We start from the raw sequence: 18,229 nt of genomic DNA on the forward strand, positions 1-18,229 counted from the left end.
CCGGTAGTATCCAGAAGAGAATAATAACGTGATATTTTTCTTAATGGGAATTAGTTCATTGGCAATAGGCTAACGATAAGGAAAAGGTAAACAATCCTCACTCTAGCTATACACTATTACCATAGATAAGTTTTTGGTGCTGATAACTATATTCAAACATTTTCTCCAACACTTTACAGTGTCAAGAAGATTAGAATCTAAATAACTGTAACTAAATAATAGTGATGTAATTAATGCAATGATCTTTTAATACCTAGAGTATTATCATTATTTTGTCAAGAAATAAACCAGTGATTCCTTCTCTAATTCAGCAATACAAATATCCCTGCATAAAAGTTTATATTACCTGGTGGAATTCTGATCTTAAAAGAGAACATAATAACTTTTATTATTTTTTTTGAGACGCAGTCTCGCTCTGTCGCCCAGGCTGTAGTGCAGTGGCACAATCACTGAGCAGAGCTCAGTGCAAGCTCTGCTTCCCAGGTTCATGCCATTCTCCTGCCTCAGCCTCCCGAGTAGCTTGGACTACAGGCGCCCGCCACCACGCCCGGCTAATTTTTTGTATTTTTAGTAGAGACAGAGTTTCACCATGTTAGCCAGGATGGTCTCGATCTCCTGACCTCGTGATCCGCCTGCCTCTGCCTCCCAAAGTGCTGGGATTACAGGCGTGAGCCACCGTGCCAGGCTGGAACATAATTTTTTGAAAAAAGAAAATAAAAAGTAGAATCTTAGTAGAAAGGTATTAAAAGACATTTCTTCACATGTAAGGTGTTGAAATGAGGGAACTGAAAACTTTTGCCTCTCTGGGGCTTATTAAGAATAAAAAGAGTTCTATGCTTGGTTAAATAGTGTTATCATCAAAGGGCAAGTAGTAAGAAAGATTATTGTACTTTCACAAAAACAGAAAGATTTTTCTGTAGAGCTGTCTATGCAGATATTTATTGCTTGTCTTGATTAGAAGGAACCTTATATCTCTGCATCTATGTACAAAAATAACTTAAATATTTCAGTTAGAGTAACCTAGACAATTATAAGCACATGGTGCATGTCACAACATCAATAATATCTTGTTAAACTAAATAACATCACCCCATCTCTGACCTCCACAGCACTACTGCTGGAAACAAAAAAGCCATCCTTCCTTAGTGAGGATTTTGGGGGTAAATAATATTGTCCCCGGGGTGCCCAAGAAAGTCCTCATTTTTGCTACTACACAGTCTCTGCTTTTCCTGTATGTTCATCTTTCCTAGGATTACTGTAACATTTCCCGTTTTCCATATGAACATCAGCTGCACAGCCATGAGAGCTTTTTCTGAAAATTAAATCACTCCTACAAATATTTCTAACGTTATCCTCTTAGGTAAAACTAACTCAGCTAGATTTCATGATGGATCTTAGAAACATGAGTTATTCTGAGTTACGAGTCAGGTTTGCTCATCAGCTAACCGAGCTTTGTTACGCAAAACTCTCCATAGTTATGGGATTCTAACTTGCCTCAACCAAACTGAAATTTCCTTCATTAGACACATTCTCTGAGGGTGTAAAATTGAGTTGGCCAGACACCAGCCCTACCCTGCTGAAACAAAGGTACCTATTCCTGAGTTTCCTTATGAGATTTTGTTTGAAAAAAGAATCACATGGCTAAAAGGGGCTCTACATCTCAGATCTTGTTATTTATCCTTTTGCCTTGCTATGAATAGTGCTTAATTACCCTGCAGAGAGAGCACTGTTAAATTGTATCATTTCAAAACCATTGTAATTGGTTAAATGTATGCAAAAACACATCAGACAGGTCAAAATTGGTAGCTGTCATGTTTGTAAGAAACACATTTTCTGTTAAAGAAGAGTAGATGCCTTAGAGGGATTTGGGTGTGGAAACCAGGATATATGAAGATAACCATAATCCTCATAGTAAATCTGGCAATAAGGTCACATATACATATTTAGAGAGGGAGCAGAGTAACTCAGATAAGTAATATGAATGTCTCAAAGTGGAAATAATGAGATTATAAACATAATTAGAGTCTGTTTCCTTGTTTCGATAATGTGTTCATCCATTTGAAATACAAAAATCCATCATTCTCAGAAAACTATCTTAAGGACAAAAAACCAAACACCGCATGTCCTCACTCGTAGGTGGGAATTGAACAATGAGAACACATGGACACAGGAAGGGAAACATCACACACTGGGGACTGTTGTGGGGTGGGGGGAGGGGGGAGGGGTAGCATTAGGAGATATACCTAATGCTAAATGACGAGGTAAGGATGCAGCACACCAACATGGCACATGTATACATATGTAACAAACCTGCACGTTGTGCACATGTACCCTAAAACTTAAAGTATATAAAAAAAAGAAATACAAAAATCCCCAAGGAATAAGTAGAGACTAAATTCATTACATGTAAATAGATATATTTAGAATTTAAAAGTGTATATTTTCATTAAATGTTGCAAACTTTTTTTACCTACTCTTGAGTGAAAAACATGCATCTCTGTTCCAGACTTGATCCTCAATAGTACTTTTCCAGAGTTTATACGCAGCACTGACTTCTCCATTTAATGCAGTATCCATAATCATACTCAACATCATCACAAAACGTTTTACATATTCCTCTCACTTTTTCGCATCTTTCAAATCTATACTTTGGTTCAAAATTGCTTCTGGCTGCAATCAAGAAAAATATCTAAAGTTATTAGTCTATTATTGATTTGTGGGTTTTCTTGCTAAAGAAAGACAAAAACTGTTCCAGTTATGAGATCATGTGTGTGCAAGTTGGAGACAATGGAACGTCAAGTTGTTTTGTAGCAGAATTTATGAATCATTTCAGAAAATGACTGAGCTACTAACATTATACTTGTACAAAATGTCTATGTCCTTATCTTGCAGCTCACATCCATACTAAACGTCAGCTGGCTCAGTCTACAGTAACAATGAGAAAGTGACACACAATTTGGTACTTAATTATATGTATTTTTGTCAGACATTTGTTGTGATACTTTGTTATTGCAGCCAAAATATCAGCCCTTCTATAATAGTTATAATTTATTTTGATTCTTTATCTCTTTCCTATTTGAACATAGTGGTCACACAAATAGTAATCATAGAGAAACTAGAGAAGACTTCTAATGTACTAACTTCACTGATAGGGCAACTGATCGAGAAAACTCAAAACTAAAGTACTTTAGATCTACATAGAGAAACATAATTTTGTCATACACTGCCTATCTAGCAAAAAGTGGAGCCTCACATTAGTATTCTATTATAGTTTCTTGTGAACCATCTAAGACAATGAAAAGAAAGATGTTCTGAGATTCCAAAATCACAGTTTTATATTCATACATTAAACTATAGTAAATGGAGGTAAATTATTTTGTTACTTTAAAGTTTTATTGTTCCTAGTGATACAACTGTACTCTGAAAATGCCTTTAGAGTAGAAAAGAGACTTTGGAGTCAGGCATATTTTTATTTTTCAATTTTATCAATGTACTTACCTATCTTTGGTCAGTCATTCTACCTATCTGGATGATATAATATATTCAACATAATTGTCAGAAATATATTTTGAGTATTAAATGTTGTTATGTGTGCATATATGTGTCAGGAAAAAATGAGGCAAAATAATTTTGTTAAAATTTAGAGAATGAATTGAATTGAATTCAGATTTAAATTATGTAATATCTGTTAATAGAACCTAATTGTCTACATAGAATCGAATTGGAATTCAGAAAAATGTTTCATTTCAACTCAAAATGGTAGGCATTTATTTTAGTACCTAGTATTCACCAGGCATTAGGTTCCGAAGCAGAGAAAAACTAGAGAAGATCTCTAAAGCACTTACTTATTGCCCTTAATGAAGTTGGTAGAAAATAATTAAACGTAAGATGGAAGAGACTGTCAGGTGGATTTTGACATGTTAATATATATATATACACACACACACATACATAGACATATATAGACATATATATGACATGTAAATATATATATTTGACATGTAAATTATATATTTTTGATGTATATATATATTTTTTTAGTGAATGATAAACTAATTTATAATGACAGAATCCCTACCTTTGGTGAATTTTAGTGAAATCTGAAGTCATTTCAGAGACATGTTTGATATAATTTAAAGTCAGGAAGACAATGATGCATAATTGCATATACTTTTTGTAACTGTTGCTAGAATAGAAACTTTTTAAGCCAATCAACATTCCTGAGCCATTATATTTTTTCAACTCTAAAACCACCAAAGTCTATGGTGGTTTTTAAGATATATTCAAATTAGAAAAAAGTATAGACATAGAAATAATAGTAATATTTAAAATGTACTAATTTTGTTCTGACTTTTTAATTATTTTAAAGAATAAGAATGTTTTGAGTTATGAGGAAATCTATAGAACCATATAAAAACAAAAATCATGCATTGTAAAATTGGTTCTATTGCTTATAATTTATTTGCAAATTATGGCTCACTATAGAATCAAAGGTTTGCCATGTGTAAATTATGACTGAAAATAACATCTCTTTGTATTGTTATGAAAATTGATACATATCAATTTATAATACATATAGATAAATATTGATATATATATCAATATATAAAAACAATTTTAAGGTGTTGAATGCTATACAAATGTCATCCATAAGTGCATGAGTATTTATGTGATATGAAACTGGATGATACATACCACATAAAAACAAATTGTTTGGAGGAAAGATGCATAGTATCTCTTTCACTCACTTATACTTCCGCACATTTTGTACATCACTGGAGAAATTGAGCCCATGATAACTATTTTTCATAAAAAGAGACATTCAAATTCTAGTTTGGGGCCTTAGTCAGGAGAATATATTCCAGAAGGTTTCTGGGAGTCTCATCGAGAGTGAGGTACCACAAATAGAGTGGAGATATGCTGTGGACATCAACACAATCCTGCACGCACACAGATGGGGATAAATCTGTTCGAAAGCTAGAGCTTAAAAGCGCAGTGGCCTCCCTGACTCAATGTTAGTTTTTCCAAATGGTATGCAGAGTTTTTCACTCTCCCAAGGGAAGTGTCTGGCATATATCTCTCCACCTCCTCACAAATAACATCTCTGAGGGTGACTGCTTCACCTACCTCATGATGCTCCTGGAAATGTCATCCATAAGTGCAGAGTTGAAAGTAGAGGGAGGCAGTGTTGAAAGTAAAAAGAGTTATGTTTTGGAAGATATTTGCTCTTGATGGATAGAAGTTGAAGTCAAGGCAGAAGCAAGGCTGTGGGTCAGTTGAATGTTTGAAAAGGTATGATCTTTCAAAATCAGATAGAATTAAGTTTCATGACTGGATATTTTATTTGTCATTTTGCTATATAGGACAAATGATTTAGATCACTGGATTTCAGTTTCCTTATTAAATTGAGGTTTTATTGAAATTTCAAAAGATAAAATGAGATAAAATATGCAGGTTGCTCTTATAGTGTTAAAAAATTAATAAGCCTTCAAAGTCAGGTTATTCTCATTTCTTTTGTCTTTATTTGCCTTTTGGATTTCACACCAAAACCTTATAAAACCTTACCCTAAGTGGAGCACTGTTACTCACTGTTTATGCCCTGCTATCACATTGTTACTAGTGTTTAATTCCTGCTTTGGCTTTTTGCTATAGTTAAACCACAAACTTCTCATCTTAACGTAACAGTAGGCCAGGCCCACTATATACCTCATTCACTGATTTATTTCAGCACATAGCAAAATGCTTGAAACAAATTACTCAATAAATAAGATAAATAACTGAAAAAAAGAGCAAGTGAATGCATATGTTATTACAGATAGGGACCTAATTCATATTATATAATAAAAAACTCTCTATGTTTTATTACATGTTATTCATCAGTTATTTCCTGTCAACTTAGCAAGTGACTTACGCCCTATATTTGCAGTTTCCTTAACTGAAAAATGCATTTAATAATACTTCAGAGGGTTGTGTGGCAATCAAATGAGATAATACATAAGGAAAAATTGTTTGGCCCATAATTTTATGAAGTAAGTTTTCATTGTCACTGTAAATGAGTTACTTATAGATATATGGCAGATTAAAATAAACTTTTCTTAATTTACATATTTTTCTCTACTTTTACTGTTAAATGAAGAGAATGCTCTTTTTGTGATTCATACAACACATATTTAGTCAGCAAATATGTTGTGCTTGGTCCTGTGCTAGGTGGGGACAAAGATAAATAAAATATTTAAGCTCTTCACCTTCAAAAGACAACTATTATTTGTTGGGAGATGATGACATAGATGAGAAAAAAAATGCATCACTTTTAAAGGCAATTCTGAGATATAAGCAAAATGTCCTTGCATCACAAAATAAAGAGTTGTAAACTCTTCCTGGAATAGTCTATTTTTACTATTACTATTTTAACTGCTACTACCACTGCCACATTAATAGCTATGTTTTATTAAGTGTTCACTAGGTTTCAGATTCTTTTCTAAGCCAGTTATATTTAGTTTTGGATTTATTCCTCCAATAACTCTTCCCATTTCATACATAAAGATAGTTGAATTCAACTCTGCCTAAGGTTTCAGAGGGAGTAGGAGAGCAAGTAGCAAACAAAGCTAGGTTTGTTGGGCTCAAAAGCAATATATGCTTCATTGCTTCCCTGAGGAGATGACAGGTGGCTGGATCTTTAAAAGATAAAAGCGTATTTTCCTGAAATTGTGGAGAAGGTCTTACAAGCAAAAAGATGTATCCTAAACATAGATACTACGTTTTGAAGAATTTGTGATCTATGCAGAATGGTATGACCTTTTAGCACAATAGAAATTATATGGATGTGAACTTTAGAAAATCAAACTGTGCACAAGTGGCAAAAGGCCCTACCAAGCTAAGGAGTTGAATATTATCATGAATGGAGTGGTAAAACTGAGGAGATTTTAAGCATCTTTTCAATTTTTTTTCTCTTTTAAGGGAGGAAATAGAGAAATTTTTGTAGCAGGAAATCTATGTCGAAGTTTATTAAAACAGTCTAAATAAGAAATGATGAATAAGATAATTAAGTTAATGAAACTTGAAAATAGAGAGGAGAAAGTGAACCTAGAAGATATTTCTGAATGAGACATAGCCCAATAGATAAGTTTTGGATTTGTGGGGAAAGGAACCTGGGACATAGAGAAGCAATGACCAGAAGTGTTTTTAGCTTGTAAGACTGCGTGACTGATTACGAAATGACAGCGTTTTGGCCTTTAGGATGTATGTTTGATATTGAAACAGAATAAAAGACATGGAACAGATTTTAGCCCTTGCGAGTAATATGATTTCGTTTTGGACAAATTATGATTAGGGAATTTGGAGGCTATCCAGTAGGTTCAGTAAGTAGTAATAAATACTGTTTTGTGGTTTAAGGCGGAGGTTGAGAAAAAGACTTGATAGGAGAAGTCATTGGCATTAACAAGATAATATAGAGAAAGCACATCAAAATAAGAGGAAAAGGGATTCAGGGACAACACATTGGATGCCACTGACATTTAGAAGACTATCAAAATAGATAATGCAATTAATAATTGTAAAATAGCAGTCGATTCTAGCATGTGTTCAGAAGTCCAGCAAGATACATAATTAAAATAAACCTTTGAGTTCGCTTTAGGAAAACATATATAACATGAGCAAGAAGAGTTTCAGTTAATTGGTGTGAGTGAATTTATGGTGGGAAGAGTGTAAAAGAGTTAATGAAGTGGAGACTATGGGTCTAAGATTCTTTTCAAGAAATTAGATGAAGAAGAGAATAAGGCAGATAAGAAAGTGGCTTGAAGAAAAATTAAGAACAAAATAAGGGAGGATTTTTGTAAGATGAAAGAGACTTGAGAAAATCTGTGCTTACTAATTAGAACCATATAAGGTTGGTAAAATTTTTAAGAATATTTGATTTACAAAATGGCAAAGTCATATGTGTTCAAACATATAAGAAGAAATGAAATATTCAACAAATGACGGGAAAAAGATGCTGGAAATAGGACAGTTGTGAAGAATACCTACAGCCTACTCAACTTACTCCTTGAAAACACCTTTACAAATTCTCAGCTCTCCTCACAATTTCAAAACATCCTTCCTGTCTTCACTCTCAGCTAATGGTCTTGCTCCCTTCGATTCAATGATCCAATTGAAGATTCCTGAGACTCTCCACAGACTTTCAGCACCAAATTAACCTGCCAATCAGCAACTGCATCTATGTATTCTACCCCTCCTGCTTATGAATGAAGAAAGCATTCCCATGCTCTAATGAAGGGCTAGTCCCTCGATCTCTGCATTAGATGTCATCCTTTCTTGCCAACTCAAAAGATTACTGTCTCCACTCTCATTTTCTGTCTTTTCTCTTAACCACTTGCTAAATCTATTTGATATGACAAATTCTACATGTCCAAAATTGGATCAATCGTCCAACCAAAATTTGTTACACCTAATTTCCTTCCCATTTTAGTCAATGGCACAGCTCAATCTTTCCAATTGCTCAGACAAGAAATCTTGGAGACATTATTGACCCCTCTGTCTGCCATAGCCAAAATTTAATTCCTCATGAAATCTAGCTAGCTCTACCTTTAACAGATCCAGAATTCTACATCCATTCCTCATTGTTTGTATTATTATGGACTTAGCTTCTATAATTTACCACCTATATTATTTACTACTTATATTATTTTAATAACTTCGAGAGACCTTTACAATATTCAAATTATGTCTCTCCCCTGGCTAAAACCCTTTGAATTGCTCTCAGAATAAAAGTCAAGATCTTTTCTAGCTCCTAAAAATCCCTGGGCAATCAATTTGTCAAGATATTTTCTCTCCAACTTCCTCTCCCAGGACTCACCTCCTTGGTTACTCTTTTCCAGCAATTCTTTCTTCCCAGGTGTTCCCCACACATTCCAGGTATGCTCTTATGAACACTTTTTTCAGCCTTTACAATAGGGCTCTATGACAAATCATGTTTAAAATTACTATAGCCCAGGATTGTGGGCCACTACACTCTACTTTGTTTCCTTTTCTCTAACACTTATCGCCTTGTAATATAATAGATAATTTGCTTATTTCTTTTATTTACTGTTTATATTTGTATCCACTCAGTATACTATGAGCTCCATAAAAACAGACAACATTGTTAGTTTTGTTTTTTTATGTGTCCCAGTTATATTGTACTCTGACACATAGTAGGTGTTCAATAGATATTTATTGAATTGGTAAATAAATGAGGGAGAATATATTGAATGTAGTTTAACCTGTTTATTATCCGTATTACAAATTGACACTGATCTTTTTGGAAGAATATCCCATGCTTTATTCATTTGTAAACTCTATCAAATTGAATATTACTTAAAAATCAGTTTGTAGTCAATCAATATCAGTTCTTTAAGCCAGGAGCTACAATTTTTCAATCTCCAAATCCAAAACCCATGACATTAAGCCTGGGAAGAAGTAATCCACTTATGAAAAGTTGCCTGAATAAGTACATTGCTAATTGGAATTAGATTTTGTTATTGCCCAAGGATATTCAGGTAAAATAAATACTGATATAGGTTGGGTTTGAATACATGATATCAGGTAAGAGTCTAATTTCTCTCTTCCTAGTTCACGTGAGAATTTGACGGTGATAAATCTAATTTCAATATAATGCTTTTAATTGATTCATATGGGTATTGAACTACCAAATAACAGCAAAAATTTCCGTCACTTGGTGGCATCTATTTTATCAGAGTCACTGCTCAAGACTCACAAGAAACTAAATATGAAGGAAAATACATAGTGTCATGAAAATTTATATTGTGGGCCATAGGAGGCAAAAATATAAAACCTAAGTTTTTTAGAACGAATTAGTTTAACATTATCTAGTTCTTTTGTAAGTTCATACAATAAAAATTACAATGTATCAGCAAGAAAATCACCAGAAATATTTCCATTTTTAAGCATTTTTTTGCCTTCCTTTTGTTAATAAATTACAAACTTAGACAAATGTAAATTCTAGGGGCAGAATAATTAGTAACACCTTTATCTTTTTAAGGTAGCAGGCTGAAGAACTTCATCAAAAGGGTTTCTAGAGTTTTCAGTCTTTTTTTCACACAGAAAACACTTAAAAGATTTCCTCAGGAAAAAAAATATTAATTTTGAGGTTGATGCACGTGGGTTCACATTCTCCTTCAATTTTCTTAAATTTGTCCCTTGAGCTGAAGGCAGAGGCTGGTGGCTTAAATGTATTGAACACAAGTAAAGGCCATCTTAGAAATTTAGATGGTTTTCGTGCTCTCTGTCAAGCACTGAAAGATGCAGGGTACACCAGGAGTTTTAGCACAGCCTAGTTTTTGTGCAGAGACGCCTCACATATTTTTTAGAAAATCTCTCATCTTCTTGGTGGCTCCTAACAAACTCAACTCTTATTTTCCCCATATTAATAGTATATTAGGCCTCTCAATTCTGCTTTAGATGTCTTGATGGAGAGAGGGCTCAGTCTCTACTTAGGTAAAATAAATAAAAATCAAACTTTCATAACTTTCATTTTAAACATTTATTTTTACTAATCTTTTTCTTGACGTAGCTAATATATTCATTATCCAAAAGTTAGGCCAATTTTTCTTTCTGGAGCCAGCAATATATCACGTCTAGCCCATATGTAATATATAAAAAATTTAAACAGATAACTATTTCTCATAAAACACAGAAAATGTGATTGGCCACCTGAAAATCTCACTGATTTTTTTATTGTTTCCATTTTCATTTTTAAATTTTTGTGAGAATGGGTGCTTGACTTTATAAATCAGTAGTTCTCAGCCAAGTGTAAATTTGCCCCCTCCCCCAAAGAGGATATTTGGCAATATAGGTAGACATTTTTGATTATCACAATTGGGAGAAAGTGTGCTATTCGCATCTAGTGGGTAGGAGTTAAGGATGCTGAAAAACATATAACGAGCGGAATAGCTCCCACAACAAAGATTACCTGGACCAAAATATCAACAGTGTCAAGGCTGAGAAGCCCTGTTATAAATAACTATTGTAAAGATACTTTTGAAGATAGTTACATTGCAAGAAAACACACTGAACAATCAAAGACTATGTAAATTTTATCTGAGTGGAGAAAAAAAATTTTCCCCGTTCATGGCTTGTTGTAGATAATGCTTAGTATAAGCATACTTAAATCTCATATCTGCATTTGAAGAATAGAATGGATCCACAGAGAGGCCATAATAAAAATATCAAGAGAGTAGGAAGCCCCTGGAATTTTTTGATTTACCATCTCCTTTTGAGTCTAAGTCTGACCTATATGTACGATTTAATACATTTTATTTTTCTTTAGTTAATTTCCCAAAATATTGGTTAATTTTATTTTGAGGGGTATGAAGAGAGGATTCTATTTTATTATGATGTTGTGGTATTGACAATGTTTCTTAAGAATTTTGAATTAATATGGATTGTTAAATTGTATTCCTAAACTCATAAAATAACATAATTAGCTCTTCTAAATGGAAAACAAATGGTACAGATGCATCACTGACATGTTTTAGTGAGGAATACTGTGGATCCTCAGAGGAAGCAGTAGAGGAACTGAGGCAGAGTGAAATTGAAAAGTGAGGGTTACTGCTGCTTCCTTTTGTCATGTATCTCCTCAGACATAGTCATCTTTCAGGACTGAATAGCTGCATTAAACTATTAGTCATAATTTTTGACTTCTTTGGTCTAAATTTTAAGTTATTTTCTCCTCTTCTTTCTGAAATTATTCTCCTTTCTTTTTACTACCTCTCATTTCTTGATACACATTTATCTTTACAAAATAATAAATATGAGTAGAAATTGGAGCTGGTTGTGATTCTTCTCCGGTCTTCCATTCTTATGATCCTTTCACTTCAGCTCTGTCTCTCTCACAATAAAGATCTGCCCTCTCAATGTCCAGTCTCCCACGCCCAGTGGATTTATATATTTACATGGGGGTAATCTGTGGAACAGTATCTAATAAAATAACAGCGCATTTCTACTGGAAGCTTGTATCTTAGAAATATGCTTACCCAGTTCTTTGACCTAGGGTTTCCCACAACCTTACTTATGGTAACTAACACAAGGCACATGTGGAACATGAAGCACTGAAAACTTGAGGAACTTGCATAAAATAAGTCCCGCTACTTCTGGTACCAACAAATCAGGAGAAAAGTGTAATGGAAAGGCACCAGATATGAGCGTGACATATGATCACTTCTGAATGGTTCAACATTAAGTTTTATTTAGTTCTTGTGTATTATAGAGACACACACGCCTTGAAGGATGTGCTGGGAAAACTTAATAACGCTGGTCCTCTCTTCTTGGAGCTTGTGACTCTTCTTCTGTCATTGTTACTGCTGCAAGCAACAATGAGTTCCAGGTCTTATGAAGTAAGCAATCCTAATTTCATTTTCATGACACTGATTTTTACATCGACCATTACCCATTCTGCACTCTCTCCTCAAATCCAAGCTACCATACTCAGGATATTTCTTTTTGGCTGTAAGAAGGGAAGAATGACTAAAATTAGCCATCTAGCTATGACACATCCATGTTTTAAAAGGAGAAAGTCCATAAAGCAAAAGATTATAGAGTGAAAATGTCCATCTACCTATGGAGGAAAGCTTAAGTGAATTTACTGTCCCTTGGTGCAAGCTACATTCTAGAAATAAAAAGGGTCTTGGACTTAAGTTAGGTGTTTCCACTTTCTGTCTTACAAGAAACTGGGCAGTGACCCAAGGATGGTTCCCAAAATCAATGGAAAAAAAGTGACCATAATTTACCTTTTGTTCAGACTCTCTCTCTACAATCATCTAATTGCATTTGAGCTGCCTGTTCTCTGCTCTCACTAACGTTATTCAGACTGAATGTTGTGCTTTATGAATTCTTCTTCAAGTGATTTTCCTGTAGCTTGATTTTGCTTCTCTAAAATGTCAAGAGCTAGGCAACGCTAGCGAATTTGTCTAAATTCCTGCAAATCCCCTCAATATTTGGGGTTTATTTCCCAAAGAAATCATCTAACTCAGACATGTGTCTAATAACAACGTTGATAAAGAAAAAAAAAAGTGGAGCCATTGTTAACCATTACATGATTTCTGAAATTACCAGTGATACCTTTCTTTCTTTCACCAAAAAGTTTCTAAAATAATAACTTACAAACAATTTCTGTCAATTACTGTGTGTGCTATTAAACCTTTTGACTAGGAATCAATAAACTATTGTCAGGGAGCCAAATTCACCCTGCCACCTGTTTTTGGAAGTAATTTTAGTGGCACACAGACACACCCATTTGCTAACACATTGTCTATAACTGCTTTTGCATTAAAATAATGCAGTTGAGATCATAGGGTTCATAAAACCTATAATATTGGTTGTCTCACTTATTTCTAGAAAAAGTGTGTTAACTCCTACTCTGGCTTTATATTTTCTCATCAATCATGAAAGAATGGGTGAGGGATTTGTAGCTGGGGTCACAAGAAGTCATGTCCAGTAGAGCAAAACTGCAACTAAAATTTGCACATTATAAGAAACACAAAATTTGACACAATACAAAAATAACTTTGTAATAGTCAAAGCTATAAGAAAAGATATGTTTTTTTTTTCAGCTTAAAGATGGACTCTCACTAGAAGTGTCTTATTTAGAATTGAATATATTTAGGGGGTGTGAGGACATTGGTTTGATTGGCTATGTGATCTATTCCAAGTCAATTTTTTTTTAAGTTTATATTTTAAATTGTACCAAGTCAAAATTTTTTTATTTTGCATTTTAAATTGTACCCTGGCCGATTCGTTTTCAGAAGTCATTTGTTTTGTAGCCTTTTTTTGTGTGTGTGTACACATCAAATTCTTGACCAAAGGACAGATTTAATATTTTCACATATGAAAACAAATAAATTATGCCACTGTTTCCTGCTATTAATTATTGCTTGGTCTTCTCAAAGGCCAGACCTTTTGGCCTAGGCAGTCTGTCTGCAGTTCCAACAGCTGACACCTGATGGTGAGTAGTAATACCTGTTAGCTAATACATAGACTCAGAGCTACATTATCTGTGTCATTGGTATAGTGGCTATAAAACCAAGTCCTACAATTAATATTGGCTTTTTCTCAATGTAACCAAAGCAATTCAGAGTATGAAGCAACTTAAAGAAACAAAAGCATAGAAGAGCGTCTAGTTAATCTGCACAATTTAAATATTCACTTCTAAAGATCATTACTTATTCTACATTTTCTGAGGAGTTATTATTATCAAACCCATATGTGATTACCAGTGACAGACACCTGAATTATACTCACTTTTGGCAAAAGTTCTGTCACATTTGGCACTGTTGTCCATGACTGCACCTTAGACTGACCCCACCCCTTCTCTTACTCATTCTTTGTCTTATTTCACCTTTCTAAAACATTATTGTCTTCTTTCTCCTCATTCTGACCTCTACATGTGTTCTCCAGCTTGTGTCCTTGGATTGCTAATCTCCTTTGCAAGCATTCATCTCCTTATTCAAATACTATCAATTAAATATACTCCCTGTCAATTGGATGCCAAGCTCAAGGGCATGGCATCTCACTCTAAGCAATATTGACCTTTTGAATAGGACAATTCTTTGCTCTAAGGGACTGTCCCGTGCATTGTAGGTTATTTAGCAGCATCCTGCGCTCTATCTACAACTGGTACTGTGCCAGTAGTACAAGTTGTGATGAGCTAAAAGGTCTCTAGACATTGCCTGATGTTCCCTTGAGCACAAATTCACTCCTCTCTGAGAACCACTGGTCTAGTGATACTTCAATATTTCAATAATTATTATTTCTGCCCTCAAATACGTTGCTCAAGTCCAATCTGTCTGAAGTCTCTGATCATTACTTTCAACAAAGTAAAATCTCTCTCCATTTCTGTCTCACATCACTTTTTGTTATGATATTATTTTAGATTCACAGAAGAGTTGCAAATTTGGTGGAAGCCAGCTTCCACTTATGTTATATATTGTATAATCTTGGTAATGTTAATTAAGATTAACGAATTAATATTGATGTAATAGTATTTACTAAGCTATGCTTTATTCAGATTTTGCCAGTTTTCATACTTGTTATTTTTGTCTGTTTTTCACTATTGTCTTTATTATCTGTTCTGGAGTCCAATCTAAAATACCACATTACATTTTTGTGAAATGATGTTTTAATCCCTGTGTTATTATCATATTTTTATCAAGAAACAACTTATGTCTTCTCAAATTTGTTAGTATAAATCCCCACAAATATTTGCATATTACCTGGTAAAATTGTGACCCAAAAGAGCAGAATAAAGAAAAAAAGTTGAATCTTCATGGTAGAGAGTTTCTTAAAAAAAAGGGGCAACAGACCTCCTTTTTCAAGTCAGTTGTTTTGAAATAAGGAAACAGAGATCCCTTTTATTTATGGATTCTCCTGGGAAGTACTTTTAACCACTGAGGCTTATCAAGAGCAAGAACATTTGTATGCTTGGTTGAATAGTGCCACCCTCAAAGAACATGAACTCAAAAAGTATTATTAAATTTTTCTCATAAAAGTAAAACCTGCTGTGTAACCTTAACTAGACTTTCATGAAAACAACACAGTTTTTAAGAGATTTTATTTATAGGGGATATGTGTTTGGATTGCTAAATGTTATAGTAATAATCTCCTCTATTCTATGTTATATGTAATATTAAGTATTCTAATGCCTTAGTATAAAATTGTTGAATGCCTGAATCATAAGATTTTACAGAAAAAGTTTTCATTGAGATCAGTTTTGTTTTGCTGATAAAACGAGAACCAGGGAGATTAAATGACTTTATTTCAATTAATATAATATGCAGTTATTTAAATAATCAGTAAATTCTGGATTCACTAAAAATGTGAGAAATATTCTATATGTCTTTTTTTTTTTTTGAGATGGAGTCTGGCTCTGTCACCCAGGCTGGAGTGCAGTAGCACCATCTCAGCTCACTGCAACCTCTGCCTCCCAGGTTCAGGTGATTCTCCTGCCTCAGTCTCCTGAGTAGCTGGGATTACAGGTGCCTGCCACCACGCCTGACTAATTTTTGTATTTTTAATAGAGATAGAGTTTCACCATGTTGGTCAGGCTGGTCTCAAACTCCTGACCTCATGATCCACCTGCCTCGGCTTCCCAAAGTGCTGGGATTACAGTCATGAGCCACCATGCCTGGCCAAGTCTTTGTGTGATTTATACATTTTCTATAGTCATCTGATTTCAAAATTTCAGGTTCAATGTTTTAATTCTGTTTATGGAACTGAAAATTTCATATCTGATCTAAATTGCATGCTTGCAAAAACTATTATTTTGGATATGTGAGAAAGAGCTGGAAGTTTTGCCCAGTACTCAGAAGCTGATGCTATAAAGAAAAACAATTGGCCAGGTGTGGTGGCTCACACCTGTAATTCCAGCACTTTGGGAGGCTGAGGCGGGTGGATCACCTGAGGTCAGGAGTTCTAGATCAGACTGGCCAACATGGTGAAACAACCCCGTCTCTACTAAAAATACAAAAATTAGCCGGCCATGGTGGCAGGCACCTGTAATCCCAGCTACTCGGGGGTCCAAGGCAGGAGAATCGCTTGAACCTGGGAGGCAGAGGTTGCAATGAGCCAAGATTGTACCATTGCACTCCAGCCTGGGGTAAAAGAGCGAGACTTCCTCTCAAAAAAAAAAAAAAAAAAAAAAGAAAAGAAAAAGAAATCAATTAATCAATTATTTCCTACCACATCGTTAAGATAATTTTTAAGACAGTGGTTCCTAAACTTTAGCTGCATCAGAATCCCTTAGAAAGCTTGCTAAAATCATATTGCAGTGTCCCACCCCCAGTATTTCTGATTTAGTAGATCTGGAATAGGGACTAAAATTTGCTTTTCTAACAAGATCATTGAATGCTAATGCTGCTGAAAGGGACCACATATTAGTCTAGGAAACCAAACTCATTCATTCTATAATATCTAAGAAAAATGTTTCACAGAGTCATCAAGATAGATGAACTTATTTACCTAGTAATTGTTATCCTTTGCAACAAATGCTTCATATTATAAAATAAAAATAACAACTTTTGGACTAAATCAATTATGGGGAACTTGAGTTATCTATTTCCTTTCTGGGAAAGAAAAGAAAAATTGAGAATGCAGCATTAGTTGATAGGAGGAAGACCACTTCAGTATATCACTATGCACCACTTAACTCAACAAATATTATTGAGCACTAAAATTAAGAGTTCAGTTATTGATTTCAAATTGATTTTGAATTGATTTCATCTTGTTGCAGTCAGAAAACATACAGAAGACTAAGAAAGGATTCCTATGAATAGAAAGTACTCTATTGACATAGGTTAAAAAGAAAAGAAAAGATAACTGTATCTGTAATACAGAGCATTTATCCCTTGCCAATTGGTTTTGCTATTAGAATGGACAAAGATATCCTATGCAAAAGAAAACTGGAGAGACTAAACTGACATAACAGAAAGTAGACTTCAAGAAAAAAATTGTTACCAGAGACAAAGAATAACATTGGATAATAGTAAAATGGTCAATTCATCAAGAATATAGAGAAATTACAAATATTTGTGTACCTAACATTAAAGCTCTGAAATGCAAGAAGTAATACATGACAGAATTGAAAGGAAAAATAGATAGACAATAAAAATAATACTTGAGGTCAATAATACCCCACATTCTATAATGGATGCAAAAACTAGACCGATCAGTATGGAAACAAAAAAACTTTAGCAACCTTGTACACTAACTAGACCAACAGATACCTGTAGAACATTCCATCTATCAAAAGCAAAATACACATTATTTTCAAATGAATATGGAACATTCTCTATGATAGTCATATATTAGGTCACAAAACAAGTGTCAATATATTTAAAACATTGAAATTATACAAGGTACCTTCTCTGACTACAATGGAATAAATTTAAAATCTGTAACTGAAGAAAAATAAAAAAATTTACAGATAACTGAAAATTAAATAATGCACTCCAAAATAATCACTGGTTCAAAAGTAAATCCAAAGATGAATTAGAATATGCTTAGTATGAATAATAACAAAAACACAATGTGCCAAAACTTATGAGATACAGTGAATGCATATGAAAATGCAAGAAACCTAAATAGCAGAAATCATCTTGAAAAAGGACAGTGTTGGAGGACTCACACTTCCTAACTTCAAAACTTACTATCAAGAAACTGAGGAAGGTTGGAGAAAGATGGT

At 34.0% G+C, this 18,229-nt stretch overlaps 1 protein-coding gene across 2 annotated transcripts; it reads right to left on the reverse strand.

Annotated features, from left to right (window-relative positions):
* Nucleotides 1-2,536: 2,536 nt before the first annotated feature.
* DEFB110 (defensin beta 110) lies at nucleotides 2,537-15,377 on the reverse strand. Of its 2 annotated transcripts, none has more exons than XM_004044176.3 (2): nucleotides 15,264-15,364; nucleotides 2,537-2,670 (listed from the first exon to the last, which is right to left on the reverse strand). In XM_004044176.3, the coding sequence occupies exons 1-2, from the start codon at nucleotides 15,316-15,318 to the stop codon at nucleotides 2,537-2,539; spliced, it is 189 nt and encodes a 62-aa protein (XP_004044224.1). In that variant the 5' UTR covers nucleotides 15,319-15,364. The 2 variants fall into 2 exon arrangements, with proteins under 2 accessions (XP_004044224.1, XP_004044223.1); XM_004044175.4 differs by lacking the exon at nucleotides 2,537-2,670 and adding an exon at nucleotides 12,218-12,499 and having other exon boundaries at nucleotides 15,264-15,377.
* Between the last annotated feature and the right edge of the window lie 2,852 nt (nucleotides 15,378-18,229).

The sequence above is a fragment of the Gorilla gorilla genome, chromosome 5, assembly GCF_029281585.2.
Source record: "Gorilla gorilla gorilla isolate KB3781 chromosome 5, NHGRI_mGorGor1-v2.1_pri, whole genome shotgun sequence".
Taxonomy (NCBI): domain Eukaryota; kingdom Metazoa; phylum Chordata; class Mammalia; order Primates; family Hominidae; genus Gorilla; species Gorilla gorilla.

Excerpts from the sequence above, each read along its gene's own strand:
- DEFB110 (XM_004044175.4), bottom strand. The coding sequence starts at position 15,318 with ATGAAGATTCAACTTTTTTTCTTTATTCTGCTCTTTTGGGTCACAATT. Across the intron at positions 12,500-15,263 it reads TTGGGTCACAATTTTACCAG|CCAAAAAGAAATATCCTGAG; the intron begins GTAATATGCAAA and ends CCCTTCTTACAG.